Raw genomic sequence first — 18,237 nt, forward strand, 5'->3', positions numbered from 1 at the left:
TCTGCCTTTGGTGGCTTTGTTGCAGCAACTGTGACATTCACTAGTAGAACTGACACACAAAACAAAACAACGACTACACTACACACTAACTACACAAGACAACACACTAACTTGAGACTACAAACACGGGAAACGTCACAAATCTCTCACGTATCAAAACTCTCACTCTCTTTTGATCACTCCTAAAACTTCCGCCTCTTCCCAAACAACCAAATGCGACGATGCCATATCATTTTTTGATTGGTCGTTTCTTTTTTCACTCACAAGCAAAGCGTGTTTGCTAGCACTCTCCTTAGAAAATGCAATTTTAACCGTTTCTTCCCGGAGTAAACGCCACTGTTGTATTCAGAAAAAAAACATCGGTTTTACGTGGCCTATCAACACAATTTAAAAACAGGTATATAGTTTGAAGTCCGCATGTTTGACCCAAGTTGAAATGGAGACCCTGGGTCTGTCAACCCCAGAGGGTTAACCAGAAAGCCTTAAGTTGGCTAGTTATGTATCTGGTAGGGGTGCAACAATACACAAAATTCACGGTTAGGTTTGATACTTTGGTGTCACTGTTCCATATTTTTTCGATACAAAAAAAAATGTTCATGCCTTTTTAATTTGTCATTTATTAAAATTATAAATATATATATTTAACTCAAAAGTACAGTTTTTAAATTTAATGTTGCTGAAACAACAAAATAATAAAATAAATTAAATCTATCTGATCAAGAAATCACTCATCTTTGGAAAAGAAAGTTTATTACAGAGAAACGTCTCTTTCCAAAATAAAAGCTATACTATACGCTTCTTCTGGGCTATATTCTCAGCACCATATTAAACATATCAGGTCCCCATAATGAGAATCATGTGCTAACGGCTGTCTAAATGACTCGAGTAAAGTTTGCAGCATGCGTGCTTGTTGTTTTTGTCTGCTTCCACTTGTCTTTGCACTAGGATGATGTCGGAGTAAATGTGCTGTCAGCATTAATCTGAAATGACGTTAACGCCACAACACGGCAAATCTCCGTTAACGAGCTACCGCGGATGGCCCCGTGGGTAGGGCTGGACGGCCAACACGTTAACGAGCTAACTGCGCTAACCACTAGTTCCCACCAATGTAATTAAGCATTGCGTGGCACATCTGACATACTGTTTTACTTTTGTCCATGACGCGCTTACCTTCAGGGTCATACGTCATATGAAAACCAAAATAGTTCCAAACGCCAGATCTGAATGAGGGTGGGGGAGGTTCAATTTGCCACGTTGCAAGGAGAGCTTAACTTCTGTCTCGCTAGCTTGCCCTGCGCTCAGTGAATCTGCATTCGACTACTCCGCCTAGGCTGCACTGTCGAGCACAGACACACTGAGCGCTCAACACAGACAGCATCGTCAGAATTAAAGTTGAGAAAATAAATTAAAAATTTTGTATTGTTCGATACATATGCATACCGAACCGAAAGCACTGTATCTAACGGTTCAATATCGATACGAGTATTGTTGCACCCCTAGTATCTGGCTAATGTTACTTTTACATTTTGCGAGTCATTTTATTTCTCTATCTGATAAGAAAACTATTCAATCAGATAGTTATTTGTGGTGAATGAAATACAGTTACACTTTCAAGCACTTTTAAGCACCACATCTGTAATTTAAGCACTTTTCAAACCTTGAAAAGACAACATTAAAATTCAAGCATGTTCAAGGATTTCAAGCACCCGTACGAACCCTGAAATATATCATACTTATATCTACATAAGTTGATCCAATTAAGAGGAAAGTTAACTCTGCTCTCTAACGCCTGTCTGCTTCGGGCAACAATTAAATCATTTTAAGGAGAGATTAAATCCACAAGCAACTGGTTGAAGTCACTGAGACTCTGTCTTGCTACAGAAAACAGATCAGATCACATTAAGTGATGAAAAATCACATTTACATCTCAGCTTACCTGAGATGAGCTATTAGGCAGTGGCAGTAGGTGCAGTTCACCGTTATGCCCAGGGGCAGTTTAATGGAAGTTGCGTAATATAACACAGGGCTGGAGCTTGTGGGTTTCACAGGTGAAAAATATCAAAACAGTAACCTTCACTTTTGTCGATAAGAAAGCTCCATTATTTTCCATTTGTACTTTCAGTTGTACTTTTAATAGAGTTTTGTAACCAGAATAGGTATCATTTTGATGACTTGAAACCCCTGTACAGCCAACCACACAGTCATTTTCACTTATACTGCTGACTTTATTCTATTTCATACTTCTACCTCACTACATTTGACAGACATTTATTTGCTTTTTAGACCAAAAGACAGGAGGATGTAAAACTTTGAGTGCAAAGCTTTGGATGCTTATTAAAAACACTTTTTATAAATTATACAGTATTTCCACATCTGGAATTTTTTACATGAGTAATTATAATCCATCCACCCATCCATTCATTCTCTTCTACTTATCTAATTCAGGGTCATGGAGGGTTGTGTGCCTACCCCAGCTGTATTGTAATCTAGTACTAAGAAAACATAACAATGAAAACAGACTAAGTACTATTATGAAGGTGGTAAATCTATGATGTAGATTACACAGTCATCGTGTTTGCAAAAGATTCTTGGGAGAAGCCAGGAGGAGAAACACCCAGCCTCAAGGAGCAGATATTACACCAGATGCCCATCCCGAGGAAGGGAAAAAAAGTCTGTGCCAAATCACACATGTGATGCATGTCCTGTCATAACACCTTGGGAAACAAAGGGGCAGCTGAAAGTACCTACTGACTCTGTGTAATTCACTGAAGTCCTTAACGTCAATAATAGCAAAACAGCAAATATGAGGCAAATTATTAAAGAAAATGAAGCACATATGTACAGAAATAGAACTGTAAGATAAATATGCACAAATAACCACTGCATGCTGACAGAGAAGCTCTCTTCACCTATAATGGTGAATTTTACTAATAAAAATGAAACATACTTCAGGATTTGAACCCGAGACCTCTCGCACCCTAAGCAAGAATCATACCCCTAGACCAACGAGCCACGTATATTGCATTGCTGCTCAGGCTAGAGGTGTTTAGAGAGTGCTCTGGGTGTCACGTTACCTGTTTTCGGGACACAATGTATAAAAAAAAAAAAAGTAGCTTTGCGCATCTCTTACCGCGACGGTCTTTTACTACCTTAAAAGCCGATGACCGCTAACTGCTGTCCATGAACTAGTTTATGCGGCTGCCCAGTGCTGAGTTTGAGTAACGTCATATCTAACTATGCCAGCTAGTTTCGTCAATAATTTCAGGACATGGATTGGATTACTATTTTTTGTCGATGCCTACACGAGTAAATTACTTATTTTAGATATTTCTGTTCATATCCGTTTGTTTACCTGTGTCCATTTTAGAGGCTGTACGAGAATGGCTAGCCTTACCGCGTGCCCAATAAAGCTGTTGATGCAGGGTTGTACATTGATGAAAAGACAGTTCGCAAAAAGCAAAAAACAAGGAATATAACTTCCGTAAAGAGCAAGTTAACAGCTACCCACACGATCGCCGCCCGAAGTTACCTTGCGGTAGCTCGTTGCCGTGAATGCAATCACATACTGTTATTATGCAAAGGTGGATTGTGTCTGCAGGCTGCTGTTGCTCTGTGACAAGCGTCGGCATGTTGGCTGGCGGTTTGTTAACATTTGAGGAGTGTCAAACATGCGGCTGGAGGCCACAACTAGGGTCCACTTTGGATGGCTAGCATTACGTTTTAATAAAATTAATATCATCATTTTTTGTGCTGCTGCCAGCATTGCTGTGCAGGTGTGAAAATGTCTGGAAAATTATAAGTAATTCTAGATCTAGACAAGTTGTTTGAAGCACAAAGACTGTAATTGTCAGTTTTTGTGCCTCTCCACTGTGAAGCTTACATTGTACCACATGGCAGTAGGCTCTCAGGCTGTTCATCATCTGTTTTGTAAATGGAAACTGCCTTAAATCAGAAGATAATTTTACAGGAAATAGCCTAATACTTTCTGATGCCTAGGGAATTTTTAAGCAAGCTGAGCAAGAGCGGCCTTTCACTTGGTTTTTTAATAAAATCCTCTTCTTAAATTAAAAAAAATGGAAGGAAAAAAGGCATTTCTGAAGGTTATTTTTCTTAATATATGGTATTGCACAATCATTTCAATCAAGACTGACTTGGACTGTATGTAGTCCATCAACCAAAGTGAGTATGAAATCCCATGGTTTTATCTGTTTGATGTGTGGCTTTGATATGTTTGATAGAGTTAAGTTTTGTAGTGGAAGATAAAAACGTGAGTAAATGGGTGGTCTTAAAAGGATTTCAAAGGGACTACCTGTTTCAGTTCAAATGTAAAATTGGCAAATCCCTTGACATTTAAAAATATCTGAAAAATAAATAAATAAATAAATAGCACATCTGTTTACTATAAATAACTTTTTAAAGAAGATTGCTGACTCTTCTCCTTAAAAATATAATAACGATAATCGCACAGCCCCCAGTGTACACATTAGACTGGCCAATTATTTACGCTGTTTTGTAGAATTTATTTATTATTTTACAAAATACATAACTAAGAAGCCACACGAGCATTTGCCTGATACCCCTTTTACTTCTGGACACTAGTTACCTGTGGTAGAAACTGAAACTGGATCCTTGGTGGCAACGCTGTCTGGTCCAGCAGAAGGTGAAGTTGTAGGAAGCAGTGTGCTGTCAGTAAATGTTTGAGAGACGCTGCCTGATGTCACGTTGTCTTCATGCTTTGATGCTTGGACAGGTTTGACACAGTCTATGACCGTCTTACTGTCTTCCTGAAGTTTATCCTCATCCGTACTGTCATCAAACTCAAACTCTTCTCCTTGCTCCTCGTCATCATCCTCTCCATCCTCTTTTAGCAGTTGCTGAGACACCACAGTAGACATAATCGCTGAAAAAGAGTGAAACGTCTAGTGTAAATGGTTTTGTTTATAGCATTTTCATAACAGATGATAACTTAGAGAACAAAACAAGAAAAAGTATCGTGTCCACGTAATCAAAAAAGATCTCAGCATTGAAAAAGATAAGGTTACTTGACGCACTGAATGACAGGGTGATAACACACTCCAAGTAGAAAGCAGAGAAAAGGTGGTGGTTATATCACCCCAAGTCTAATAATAAGCTGCTCCATCACAAAACATTGTGCAGACATTAAATATGTTGTTTTAACTCTCATCACTGCAATTTTAATACCAGGATCAAGGCAAAAAGGTAAATAAGCTCGAAGACTGGAATGTCATCTTAACTTTGCAAACATACCAAAGCTGCTTAAGAGACACAAAGAAGTAGGAGATAAAGATCTCTGTTGTACTAAACAACACCAATCTGGAAAAAATGAACTTTTAACCTTGCAGTGTGTTCAGAACAAAAGGATGAACAGTGGACTTTTTTTGTAGAAATAAGATTCATGTACACTTTTTTAAATACTAAGGAAATGAAGGCATTCACACAACAGATAACTGTTTTATGAATGCTTAGAGAACACTGTAAGAAGAAGCCAAATTCATCTTGTCTTCTCAATAAATACATTATGATTTTAGAATCTTTCATACTGGTACACATAATAAAGGCCATTTCATTGTGATTTTGCAATCACACTTTCAAAATTGTGTTTTATTTTGTTGTTTTATCATTTCTATGACACACATTCCCATAAGGTACTAAATTGCTGCGCACAATTATTAAATATGTTGTACTTACTCCATTTCGGCCCATTTTAGTGCACCAATCCTGAACCCAGCATCTGCTTTGCATTTTGATTAGCACCAAACTGCTTCCAGTGCTGGAACTGGGATTAGGGGGGCAGTTTGTCAGACTGCTTTGGGAAAATGACAGCTAAACACGGGATGCACGGGAACACAGCCATGAAACATGTTGCTTGAGGATTGTAAAAATCATTGTGAGCAATTTTGTTTGACCTGGATACAAGGATAATGTCTGTTATGGCTCTCATTAGCTTTTACTGCATGCTGACAGCTCAATTTGGATGATGTTTATTTGTGCTGTGCTTCTGGTTTAGTGATGGCTTTCAATCCTAAAGCAAATGTGTTTGAAGAGTAGGTTCATTAGTTTTCATTTTAATCTTAAAACACCAATAACATACCAACATGAACACTAGAGTGTTATTTTGTTCTTTCTTCTGTCCATTTTCCTTTTCGGGTAATTAAAGTAACACAAAATAACTGAATGTGTTTTTAAGTTGGTGTTTTATTATAGTTCACTCTTTGCATTGCTGCTAAAAAAAGGAAAAACATTGCTTCTGGGAACACAGGATATTCTGCAGAGGAAGGCCGTAGACTAACTTAAGAAGCTATCGTGTTGATTCATCTGACTTACCTCATGTTAGTGTTAGATAAAGTTAAGCATGCATTTTTGTAGAGACTGGAAATGGTGATTTTGGAAGTGTTTTTTAAGGAACACAAGGACTGATTCAAGTCCCCAAAACTTAACAATAGTTTTAGGAAAATGTTGGAATATTGCGAACATTTGTGGGTATTTAAATTAACATAAAACAGAACAATTTAATAGAGAGCACAAGCCTTTCCTCAGAAACTGGTTCTCTGCTTGTTAACAACTGCATGCCAACACAGCCTTTGACCTCTTTCACAACCTCTGTACCACATACACAGTTTCTCCATTCGGCCCACTCCCTGGTCAACTCAACAATGACTCTTTTGTGGATGAAAAAACTTCTGTTCTGTCCTCCAAAAGCATTGTTTCTACATTCGTCACTGCGGTGAGGTACTGATTAATTCACTAGACATTTGGATTATGGCTGTATCTCTTTGTAAAAGAAAGGAGGATTTTTTTAAAGGAAAGAACTAGCAGGAATGCATGAATGTTTCAATAGGGTTTGTGCAATATCACAGTATTGCATTATGCTGGTGTATTTAGAAATCCCTTTTAAAAACATTTTTTTAAAAGACCGTCCTCTTTCTACTAAATTGATACTGGATTCCATGACCTGTATTAAGGTCACGTAATGTACATTCCTACATAAAAATGCCATCCAAGGGATGGTGGTGGAACATTTAACCGAGCCTAGCTACCTGTTGAAATGTGAGACTGTGAGAATTAAAGTGTACCTAATAAAATTTGGGGGGGTAAAGGTGAGCTAGCCAACACAGATACTGCTTTGTGGACTATTTTGGAAAGCTGCGACTAAAGAGAGTAAAACCTCACAGGGAGAGAGAAAGGAGACTTACACTGATAGTGTCACTTACATTCACACATGCACACTCGACCACTTCTGGGCGTTACACACAAATACAAAAAAAGCAAGCAGAAAAAAAAAACATTATAAAACCACATCAGGAACCATTATGCAACCACACACATTTTCTCAAGGTGCAGAAGTCAGCTAATAAACGCACCACACACTGGAACAGTTGGGGTCACTGACTGTCAGCAAAGAATCTCTTCAACATTTTTCCGTTTGTTTGACAATTTTTAAGTGAGATCATGTTTTAAAGCTACGGCTTCATGAGCTGATGAATGACCTCTTATGAGAGGTACTTCCCAAAGTTTGAATTGCATACACTCATGTTCTCCGAAATCAGTGTCTTCCTAAGTTAAGCTAAGTGATAGCGCTGAGCTACTATTACCCCAAATAATGAACATGAGCTGGGTTGTTAGTGCAATAACTTATCAGCAATGGTGTTTATCTTTTTCTTTATGAAACTGAATGTCTTAGTATTATTTACAGTTGAAAAAGTATGTCAGCAGAATTCAGCTGAGTGGTCAACAGTGACCCTTTTGGAAAGGCTTGGACAGACCCCCCCCCATTATACTTTTCAGTATTCTTGTTTATAGCTATAATGGGGGAGGGGAACTGTTGGGGTACAGTGCCAGTCATTGACTGTAGCACTTGATAACATAATTAGTTTAATAGGGCTGTGCGATATGACCAAAATCTCATATCCCGATATAAGAATTACGATAACGATATAAATCACAAAAATGTAACATTTTCTGTAAATTCTGTGAATCTCGGGCAGCTCGTCTTGCGGGAAGTGTTTCCAGCTGCGCGTCATGTAGCTGGAGTCGAGTGTTTTAACCGATGCATGAAACTATACATTTTTAGACATAAGTTGTAACGGCCGCCGTTTTCTTTGTGAGTATTTATTACACGGCGTGCTGCGGGGAAAAGTCTGTCCTAACGTTTGAGTCTAAGGTTTATTTTTTAGCACCTGGCGGCTCTTTTTTAAATTCTCATCCGTAAATCTGCTCTTTCACGTGATTCAGTTTATTTTGAAAAGTCTCAACAGGATCTTGAGCTTTATTGTGAAAGGTTTATGTGGAACATAAACAAGCGGACACGCGATGGTGTTACCGTCGTTGTTGCTAACAACAACGCATAAAAACAGGCGCTTGTCCGTCCGTAGTGTGGTTATATGAAATATAAGAGAAAGAGAGAACTTTAAGAAATTAATATAGCCACTACAGTGACCATCAAAACAATGAAACAATATTGCCGTAAGCAGTTTATTTTGCGACACCACGGAACAAACGATAGCGTAAAATGAAACGATAGACGTTTTTATATCGTCACCCGATATATATCATTATAACAGCCCTATAGTTTAACATAGTAGCCTATCTGGTGTCAGCTAGCCAAGTAGCAAAGTTCAATCATTTAGTCTGCCCACTGTTCATACCTTTCCTTCATACTGGTTCCTTTTATTTATGTATTTATTTATTTATGTAGGTGAATGTAAATTTCACCATCTTTATCATACACATGCCAGACTGAAATGTCAGTAGGGTAAAACTATAAAGTAGTGAAAAAATAAACATCAGCCAAGCTTAACACTAAGTTTACTGGAAAGTTTCTGCTGTTGTGCTTCCACAGATAAAAGCCTTACTGGATGGAGAATCATTCTCATTTCTTCACTATAGACTTGGTCTGAGCCAACACATGAATGACAATGGAAATATTGATGTTTATGAATTATTTCAAGACAACAGGATAGCTGGTGGTTTAAACAAAGGTTCTGCTTGTGAATGCTAATAGAAAACTGCAACCCAGAATCTTTAACTTGAAATAGCCCCCTCAGAATTAAAATGACAGGTATTCTGAGCAAACTTTCTTTGAAAGAAAGCATTTGGACAAGCCATCAAAAAGATTCAAGCTTAGAAAAATAAAGAGCCCCAGGAGTGGTTCTGTGTGAAAGCTATTCTTGTGGGGAAAATGAGATACATCACAGAATAGAGATGAAACCAACTCCTACACACCCTGTCCCTGACCTACATAGGGCTCTGAAAACTCCCTCACTGTGCACCAAATGTGGTAATGAGAGGAGGGATGTATGTGTACAGGGAAAGTGCAAAATGCGTGTCTTTTTTAGGCTGTGCCAGGACACACATTTACAGAGTACCTTGTAGCTGAAACCTTGTCGTACTTTAAATGTGGCAGTTGTTGGATTTGCATATTTAGTATTGTTCTCTTCTGCATTTTATTTCCATTCAAAGTGTGCCGTCTTTGATTACTGAGTGAAATCTTGTGGGTCCCTGGCATCCAATTTGTGCTCCACGATTCCATCTCATCTCTCTATTGCAGTTTACTTAACAACTTGACAAAGCAGTAAGGGTGCGTAATTTTCTTTAAAAATGAAATTAAATCACAGAGTTTAAAGTTAGAAGACAAAAAACAACTGCTGGGCTTCCTATTTAGTACTAGACCAAATACAGATAAACCTCACAGCCAACAGTCAGTGGCTGACTATATTGTACATATCTACAGACAAAAGCAAAGAACAGCAGCTGGTGATGACTGAATAAACAGCATTGGAAAGATCCAACAGAGAGTCACTGAGAGCACCACTACTTTAGGGTTTTCCTTTACAGAAAGTGGCACACAAACACTCAGCAGACAATGAGAGACTAGCAGACCATTGACAGGAACAAACAGTGCCAGGCAGAGATGATTCTGCCGCTGGCATTCCTTCCTTCTTCATCTTTTCTTCAGCATCCCGGTGGACTTCCTATCAGGAGATATAAATGTAACTTGGCCAATTTAGTAACTGCAAACAGTTCTTTGAGAACAAACGGAATATGTCTTTCTTTGGCTGTCAAAAGGCGTAACAATTTGAGTGGGAAGCTGTTCACAGACATTTGTGGATTTCATGGATTTGCTTACACATAGACTTGCCCTACCAAAGACTTTGAACCCAGAAGATAAGTCTTATTGGTTTATACTTTATGATTGATCACGAGAGATTCACAAGGCGCCTGTGCCAAAGGCCATGTGCAATACAATAACACACTGTAAGCACAATATGATAAGAGGGCTATCTTTACAAATTTTTGATCGTTTATTCCTACTTTCTCCCAGATCTGCTGTCATGTTTTCACTGTTCAGACATAAGGGGAGATATTAATCATTCAAGAACCATTTTGGCCTTCATATGCCCTCTGCTGTACAGAGATTTGGTGGTAATGTCAGCTCACAACAGCACATTTGCTGGTGATGTCACATTAATCAAGGAAACAGTAGGACTAACTGTGACTTCCCCATATCCCATTTGTTTACACAGCACAATAGTGGGCAAGACAAGTGTGTCCCTTACTGTTCAAATGCTGAAGAATATCCTGATCCATGAAGTAGTTTTTTTTTTTTTTAAACCAAAACATAAAGTATGTTAAGTATAAAATATCTGCAAAAATGTGTAAAACTGACTGCTGTACCTGCATAGGCTTGAAATGGATTGTTGATTAATGCAAACTAGCCCAAATTACTGTAGTATCTATGTTAATTCCCTTCTCTTTTATTTTCACCTGTTCTTTTGCAAAACCATTACTGATGATTTTATGTGTAATCTGGGTGTCTCTATATGCCTTGATTTACCTGTGAGGTTAATAATAAGTCACTAGTTGAAGGATTTGACAGAAACATAAGTAGGAAAGGTTAAGTTCAATAAGTCCTGCAGTCAGCCATTAGAAGTGAATTAAAGCAATTACTCAAAGGTCTAGAGGAACATTTTAATCAATATGGTGTTATTCACCTTACAACTCAAATGTTAGAAAACAAAGGCCCAAAGACATTGCCTGTATCAAATGTTGATATATTTCCTCCGTATAAAAAGAGTTTCATCCAAGATTTGTGTAAGCACGACCTTAAACAGGTCATTCACACTCAAAAACCCTCCAGTATGGCTGAATTAAATCAATTCTGTAAAGAAGAGTGGGCCAAAATTCCTCTGCAGTGATGTGAAAGACTCATGGGCAGTTATTGCTAACACTTGATTACAAGGGTGCGGCACGCACGTGATCCGAAGGTTCAGAAAAGAAGGAAAAAAAGTGTGTGTATGGTGCGCGTGGTGGGTCTGTCAAGCGATAGTTATGGCCAGCGCTAGCGGTCCAAGTGGAGGAGCAGAGGAGTTTGCGGTATTTAAGCAGCCCTTTCCTGCCCAATCCGACCGGGCTAAAGTTATTACAAAAGCTATTGGGGTGTTTAGCTGTAGACGGGAGGCCGTATTCCGTTGTGCAAAACACGGGGTTTGAACTGTGATGAACGCGCTTGAGCCACGCTACGCGTCCACTTTAGTGGTGTTGTGCCAAAAAGTGATTGTCTGCCAAAAAGTGATTTCCGGTATTTGCCAAAAACTGATTACTCGTATTTAAACTGCTATAAGTAACTTGTTGGGATATAATATGAGAAACATATATTAAATGCATCCCTCATGGATGACATAAAGTCATAAATAGCCACAAACAACATTCGTGTAACAAGGTAGAAGCCGCAATCAGTTTTTGGCAGTGACTTTTATATAACCTTTATTTATGCAGTTAAAAATATCATTAACATTAAAAATTTCTTTTGTAAGAAGTAGTTGGACAGCAGAAATTGCAGCAAATATTACAATAGTTCTGTAAAAAATATTTTCAGCGAGGATAAAGGACCGGATTGGTTATAATGTAAGTACAATAACACAGAGCTGTAAAGATACTTGAAAAAAACAGATCATTTTTTAATTCTATATATAATCCCTTTGTAAACGCTGTTCACCGAAGTCTATTTACCAACATACATAAAGATATTACACATAAAAAATACACGGAAACATTGGAAATCAGTTTTTGGCAGGCAATCACTTTTTGGCACAACACCGGCAAGATCGTTCCAAGCGTGTATGAGCAGGAAATGTTTAAAGTTATGGCTGAACTGTCCCAGGCATCTTCTGTTGCCCAACTACAAATAGGTGGATCTCCAGGGCAACGGAAAGCTACGTGACCGTGACAGCTGTCACGTAGATGTCACAGCGGAGTGCGATATAATGAGCGGTATGTATTATTGTAGGGTCTACCTTACAATATAAAGCGCCTTGAGGCGACTGTTGTTGTGATTTGACACTGTATAAATAAAATAGATGCAAAGCCCTGTATTGCCCTATATTGTACCATAATTTGTTTTTATATAATTTCGTGAAATAAGTATTGAGTTTAATGTTTTTAACAGGCAAAAAATACTTCACTAAGTAAATAAGTAAATATTTAATTTTTTGTTCTTTTTTTGTTGATCCGAAAATTGATCCGATCGGTGACTTAAAATCCTGAACCGATCCGAACCATGAGATTTCTGATCGGTTGCACTACTAATAGCTTTTCTCCCATAGTAAATGTGTGTTTATAAACTGGGTTTTGTATTATCTTTGTTTATGCTTTGATGATCTGAAGCATGTAAGTATGACAAATATGCAAAAACTAATAAGAAACCAGGAAGAAGGTTTTTTGCATTTTAGATTCAATGTCTCCAATGTCTACTGCATATAATCATCAAAAAAGACACCCCCTTAGATTTTTCAGAGACACGCCTGAAAAATCTTAACATTTATCACAAGTGTTTCTAAATATCAAAGTTGTCTGATACATAAAGGGGAATTCTCCAGTAACATCAAATACTCAAAAAAAAATTCCTGTGTGAAGTGCTATTATGAGCTTGTATGATGTATGCTGCAAGTGTTTTGTTGATTTGTTCTTTGTCCACATTAAAGATAATACAGACTAATGCTGGAGCATCCAAATGTAGCGGGAATAATTCCCTGTTGCCAATAAGAACTCTTCAGTGGCTTTCCTCTGAGTTCCAAGTAGATGTCAGTCTCTTCTATCTGATCTTGCTCCAGGCTAGAGCGTAAAAATAAAAACAGCAACTGGGACCACAGAACAACAATAGTAACTACACTTAGGTAAATCTAAAATGTCTTATGTAAACAATCTCAGACAAGTCAGTTTTTGATATGTGCAGTGACTTTCTTAGATTTCTGCAGTCTGCTGTTGCCTTTAGCATTAGATTTGACATTGTGTTTGTTTGATGTTTGCTATTGTGCACTTTAAAGTAACAAGGCAAACTGTCATTGTCAGTGACAAACAGGGGTGGCTGCTCTTTTGATGTGCCAATCAAATCAGAGATCACATATGAAAATGTGCTCCCAAATGAAAGAATGTCTTTGGTTTTCTTACGAAATCTCAAGAAGTTATTTTAATAATAGTGCAATTAAACCTTCCTGCAATTCCATTAAACATGTAATTTAATTGAAATCTTAGTTTCATTAGATCTGCCAGAAAGAGACTAGTCAATACTACAGAGGTCAGGGTGCCCTAATGTTTAGTTCCTAGTGTTTCTTACGTTCCAAAATTAGATCTCTATACTTGCATAACTTAGCAGTATCAGACAGGTTGGCACATCTGTGCAGAAACAACATAGAAGATTTTTTTAAAAAGTGTAAATAGTGAAATGCTGAAGATGAAAATAGTTTATGGGGTGAAAAGAATAGGTGCATACCTCTGTTTGGAACAGGACACCAAGTTAATTATTTTACTCAGATTTTATGTTTTGGCTTTTTTGTCAGTACCGTCAGCAGTTCCAAATACATGAGTACATATAACATAGTTCACAGAGTACATAAAGAGACTTCAAAGTACCACCACATTGCTGCTGAATAGCTAAATTAAAGAACACAGTTGTTTTCGCACAATTACATCAGTCAAATCAAGTTTAAATTTTTTTTTTTTAATTTTCCAGTTCAGCTCACCGATTGAGCAGGCAACCATATGCCATATGGTTGAAATGCAGCATGGGTTCAAGTCTTACCCACGGCCCTTTGTTGCTCATCTTCCCCTGCTCTCGCCTCCTTTCCTGTCCAAATAAATGCAAAATCCCCCCTTAAAAAAATCCACTTTGAAACCAAAGGGGATCCTGTATGAGAATAATCATATTCCAAAAGACATTCTCTGTAGTGTAAAGGTTATATAAAATTATATTTCTGACTGAAACTACTAATCAAAAATTCCAAAATTGTCAGTGACCTTGAAAACCCTACCTTAATTTAACCAACACCGGTTGTTTGTCAATGCTTTATGTCAAAGCTTTTTAAACTTCACATTTCCTTTCATAGTTCCTGAAGCAAAAACAAGATAAAAATATATTCCCACACTAAGAGAACTATTGAGTGAGTGCCAGCATTATCTTTGTTTTGACACTTACTGTGACCGATGAAGGTTAGTATATCAAAAGATGACAATTAATAAACATATTCAGTTTCACTGAATTTCAAACAAATGTTTCCTTATGGCTCAAAAGTTTAATTGCACTTCTATTCTATCCTATTTATATGATGCCAAATCATAATAATAGTTGTCTCGAGGCACTTAATATTGCAAGGTAAAAACACTTCAATAACGCAGAAAAAGCCACAACAATTAAAGGACCCCCTATTAACAAACACTTGGTGACAGTGATAAGGAAAAACTCCCTTTTAACATGAAGTAACCTTTGGCAGAACCAGCCACAGGGAGGGACAGCTATCTGCCACGACCGGTTGGGGCTGAGGGGAGGAAGACTGGACAAAAGCCAGACTGTGGAAGTGAGCCTGAGTTTAACAACTAATGATTAAATGCATAAACACAGAGTTATGCAGCTCAAAGTAACAGGGGAAACTTTCATTGTCAGAGTGTATACACAGAAAGTGAAAAGAGGTGAACGAAGAACAAACACTCAGGGCATCATGGGAAACTGCCAACAGCCTGAGCCAATTGCGGCATAACTAAGGAAGGATTCAGGGTCACCTGATCCAACTACGGTTAGGTCTATAAATATTTGGGCAGAGACAACTTTTTTTTATAATTTTGGTTCTGTATGTTATCACAATGAATTTTAAATTAAACAATTCAGATATAGTTGAAATGCAGACTTTCAGCTTTAATTTAGAGGGTTGAACAAAAAGATTGCATAAAAATATAAGCAACTAAAGCATTTTAAACACAACCCCTTCATTTCAGGGGCTCAAAAGTAGTTAGACAAATTTGCTGCCTATTTGTAAGCCTTTCTGTCCAAAGTTTAGTCTCCAACAAGAGAAATGGATGCTCATTAAGATTAGATGACTGACTTGGCCATTCAAGAATATTCCACTTGTTTGCTCTAATAAACTCCTGGGTTCCTTTGGCTGTATGTTTTGGGTAATTGTCCATCTGTATAATGAAACACCACCCAATCATTTTGACTGCATATTTCTGGAGTTTAGTGTTGTTCACTTGGTTGGCTGTTGTAAAGGGATTTCTCTTCATCATGGAAATGATTCTGCGATCTTCCACCACTGCTGTCTTCCGTGGACGTTTGGGTCTTTTTGCATTGCTAAGTACACCAGTGCTTGCTTTCTTTCTTAGGATGTACAAAACTGTAGATTTTGCCTCTCCTAATATTGTAGCAGTTTCTCAGATGGGTTTTTTTCTGTTTCTGTTTTTCTGTCCGTTAGCAGCTTAAGAAAAGCTTGTTTCACCTGCACAGAGAGCTACTTTGACCATATGTTGTCTGTTTACAGCAAAACCTTCCAGATGCAAGTGCCACACCTCAAATTAACTCCAGGCCCTTTATTTGTTCAATTGACAATGACATAACGAAGGAATTGCCCACACCTGCCCATGAAATTGCCTTTTGCAGCCAATTACTTTTGGTGCCTTTAAAAAGAGTGGCACATGTTAAGGAGCTGAAACTCCTGAACCCCTCAATTTGAATGTGGATACCCTCAAATAAAAGCTGCGTCTACACATTATGTCCATTATATAACTATAATTGGAAGATGTTTCAGTAAACAGGTAAAAATGAAACTTTCGTCAGTGTCCAAATATATATGGGTCTAACTGTACTTTAATAAAAAAGTAGAGATGGTGTCTTGTAAACCCATTCACTTGTAATTCAGAATATGCCATGATGGACCTGGACAGCTTGCCAGTACATTATAAGGGCTAACACAGAGGGACAACTAACCATTCACACTCACATTCAGAAAAATGGTCAGTTCAGAATCACTAACTAACCTACTAAACATGTTGTTGGCAATTAGGCTAATGAATTTTTTTAAGTTGACTTGGCTTTAGAATTTGTTATCAAAAAGAGCTAACAGGAAATACGATAAGACATGTTTGGGTAACATGACATTAGTGTGACTACAAAATACTTCAGATAAGCTTCTACATCCAAACAGTTCTGAATGTGTTCTACTAGTTAATTATCTAATTCTTGACTACATCCCAGGGGAATGTAGTCAGTGTGTGATACAGTACACCGGTAAACATTTGGGAGGCGTGTAACCACTATCAAATGGCTTATTGTTAAGTTCAGTCTGAAGGCCTTACATGTGTACACTGTGTGAGTGCATGTGTGCAAGTTTCATGGGTGAATGTTTGGCAAAATGAAGAGGGTGTCCACTGATAGTAAAGTCTTTGTGGTAGTTTAAAGACATGCATGAATGGATTTCTAATGTCTGTTGGAAGTGCTGGACTGTGACTAAGGAGAAAAAAAATCGGATACAGTGAGCCCATAGAGTTTCTTTAAAAAAAATGCCTTGGACATCCGGCCAGTGAAGCACAAACAGAGCCCTAGCACAAAATGCAAATTAGTTGGTCAGAGGTCCCTTAGGCCCCCCAACTCCAACCCTCCACCCTCCTGTGTCCCCTTTCTATTCTGCTGAGTGTATAGAGGCAGTGTGAAATCCATCCTAGAAGGGGCCATTGTACGCCGGGAAGCAACCGTCAAACTGGAATGGTTTAGGCCGGGATCAGGCCTCTTTTTTATAGCTGAAGGCACTGGAGAAGTGTGCAAAAAAAAAAAAAACCAGCCAGTAGGTGTTTTGGGTCTAGGTTGAGCCACCAATCCCTCTCTCATCCTTCCTGGTGTCTGTCTCTGAAATTGCTATCATAACAAGGCCTCATCCTCTGTATCCCTGCTGGCTATTTGAGGCAGGCTCAGGTTTAATCGTCCATGATGGTGTGTACTCTGCCAAAGGGCCACACAGGTATCTACCATTCCCATCCTTTGCTCTTCTCCTCCACATTTTCTTGTCCATTCAGCTGCCCCTCTAAGTGCCGGACTGAGAGACAGAGAGGCACAAACCAGCACACCCACCCCCAACTCCACTCCATCAATAACCCTCTTGGACAAAGCTGCAGTCTTTGCAACATGCTAACCATGCTGAGAGTGGGGAGTGAGAAGGAGAAGAGACAGAATAAAAGGATAAAAAATAAGACAAGGAAAGGGGGAACCTATTTGGAACACAACAAATATGCCTCTCACCTCCTTGTTCTCAGTAGTGTGTCCTCCGAGAAGCTTCAGGCACTCCCTGATGACCCTTTAATCCTGGTAGCCTCCCATAAACTCTCAGCTTTTACCACAGCTCCAGTCCCAGCACACTCATCTTTATAGTCTCCTGTGAGGGCTGCAAGTGGCTGAACACAGATTGGAAATCTCCTGTCCTGTTTACTTTCCCACAACTTCTCCCCTGCACCGTGTGTACAGTTCTAGATGAGGTAACCTTCTTTGCTCCCTCCCCTTTTTCGCTGCCTCTCTTGGCTGCCTGGTTCGGTTCCTCCCTCTGTCTCCCCTCTCTTTTTTTATTGCCCCCACCGGCCACCCCTCAGCTCATCCAGTTTCATTTTGTCCTTTCTTTGGTTTTTCTCCCTCCTCCCACTCTCCAGACCCCTGCTGCTGTCCAGACAGCGGCACAAAGCGGGGTGAGGGTTCTCAGTCACAACTGACCAATAGCAGATTGACAAAGGCAAGCATGCAGCCAATGAAATCCTAGGGGATGATATTTTCACCAATCAGGGGCGAGATTCAGACAGAAAGGGGTTGGACTAGAGGAATTAGGGGCAACGCTATCTCACAGCACTTCCGTGTGGGATGAAGGTGTCTGTGCTAGGCAGCCGGTTGAATTGAAACAATAGATAAAAAAATAC

At 38.7% G+C, this 18,237-nt stretch overlaps 1 protein-coding gene across 4 annotated transcripts in view; it reads right to left on the reverse strand.

Annotated features, from left to right (window-relative positions):
• The window catches only part of arhgef10la (Rho guanine nucleotide exchange factor (GEF) 10-like a), a 130,542-nt gene extending 112,545 nt beyond the window's left edge, over positions 1 to 17,997 (reverse strand). For 3 of the 4 annotated variants that reach the window (XM_085160896.1, XM_085160897.1, XM_085160895.1), the window contains exons 1-2: positions 17,576 to 17,997; positions 4,604 to 4,900 (exon numbers count right to left, since the gene is read on the reverse strand). In XM_085160896.1, the coding sequence (XP_085017022.1) occupies positions 4,604 to 4,895 (292 nt within the window). In that variant the 5' untranslated portion in view covers positions 4,896 to 4,900; positions 17,576 to 17,997. Of the gene's footprint in view, positions 1 to 1,170; positions 1,332 to 4,603; positions 4,901 to 17,575 lie in introns of those variants that run through there. The other variant, XM_085160898.1, reaches the window with a different exon arrangement.
• Between the last annotated feature and the right edge of the window lie 240 nt (positions 17,998 to 18,237).

This window comes from Neolamprologus multifasciatus, chromosome 5, assembly GCF_963576455.1.
Source record: "Neolamprologus multifasciatus chromosome 5, fNeoMul1.2, whole genome shotgun sequence".
In the NCBI taxonomy this organism is placed as follows: Eukaryota; Metazoa; Chordata; class Actinopteri; order Cichliformes; family Cichlidae; genus Neolamprologus; species Neolamprologus multifasciatus.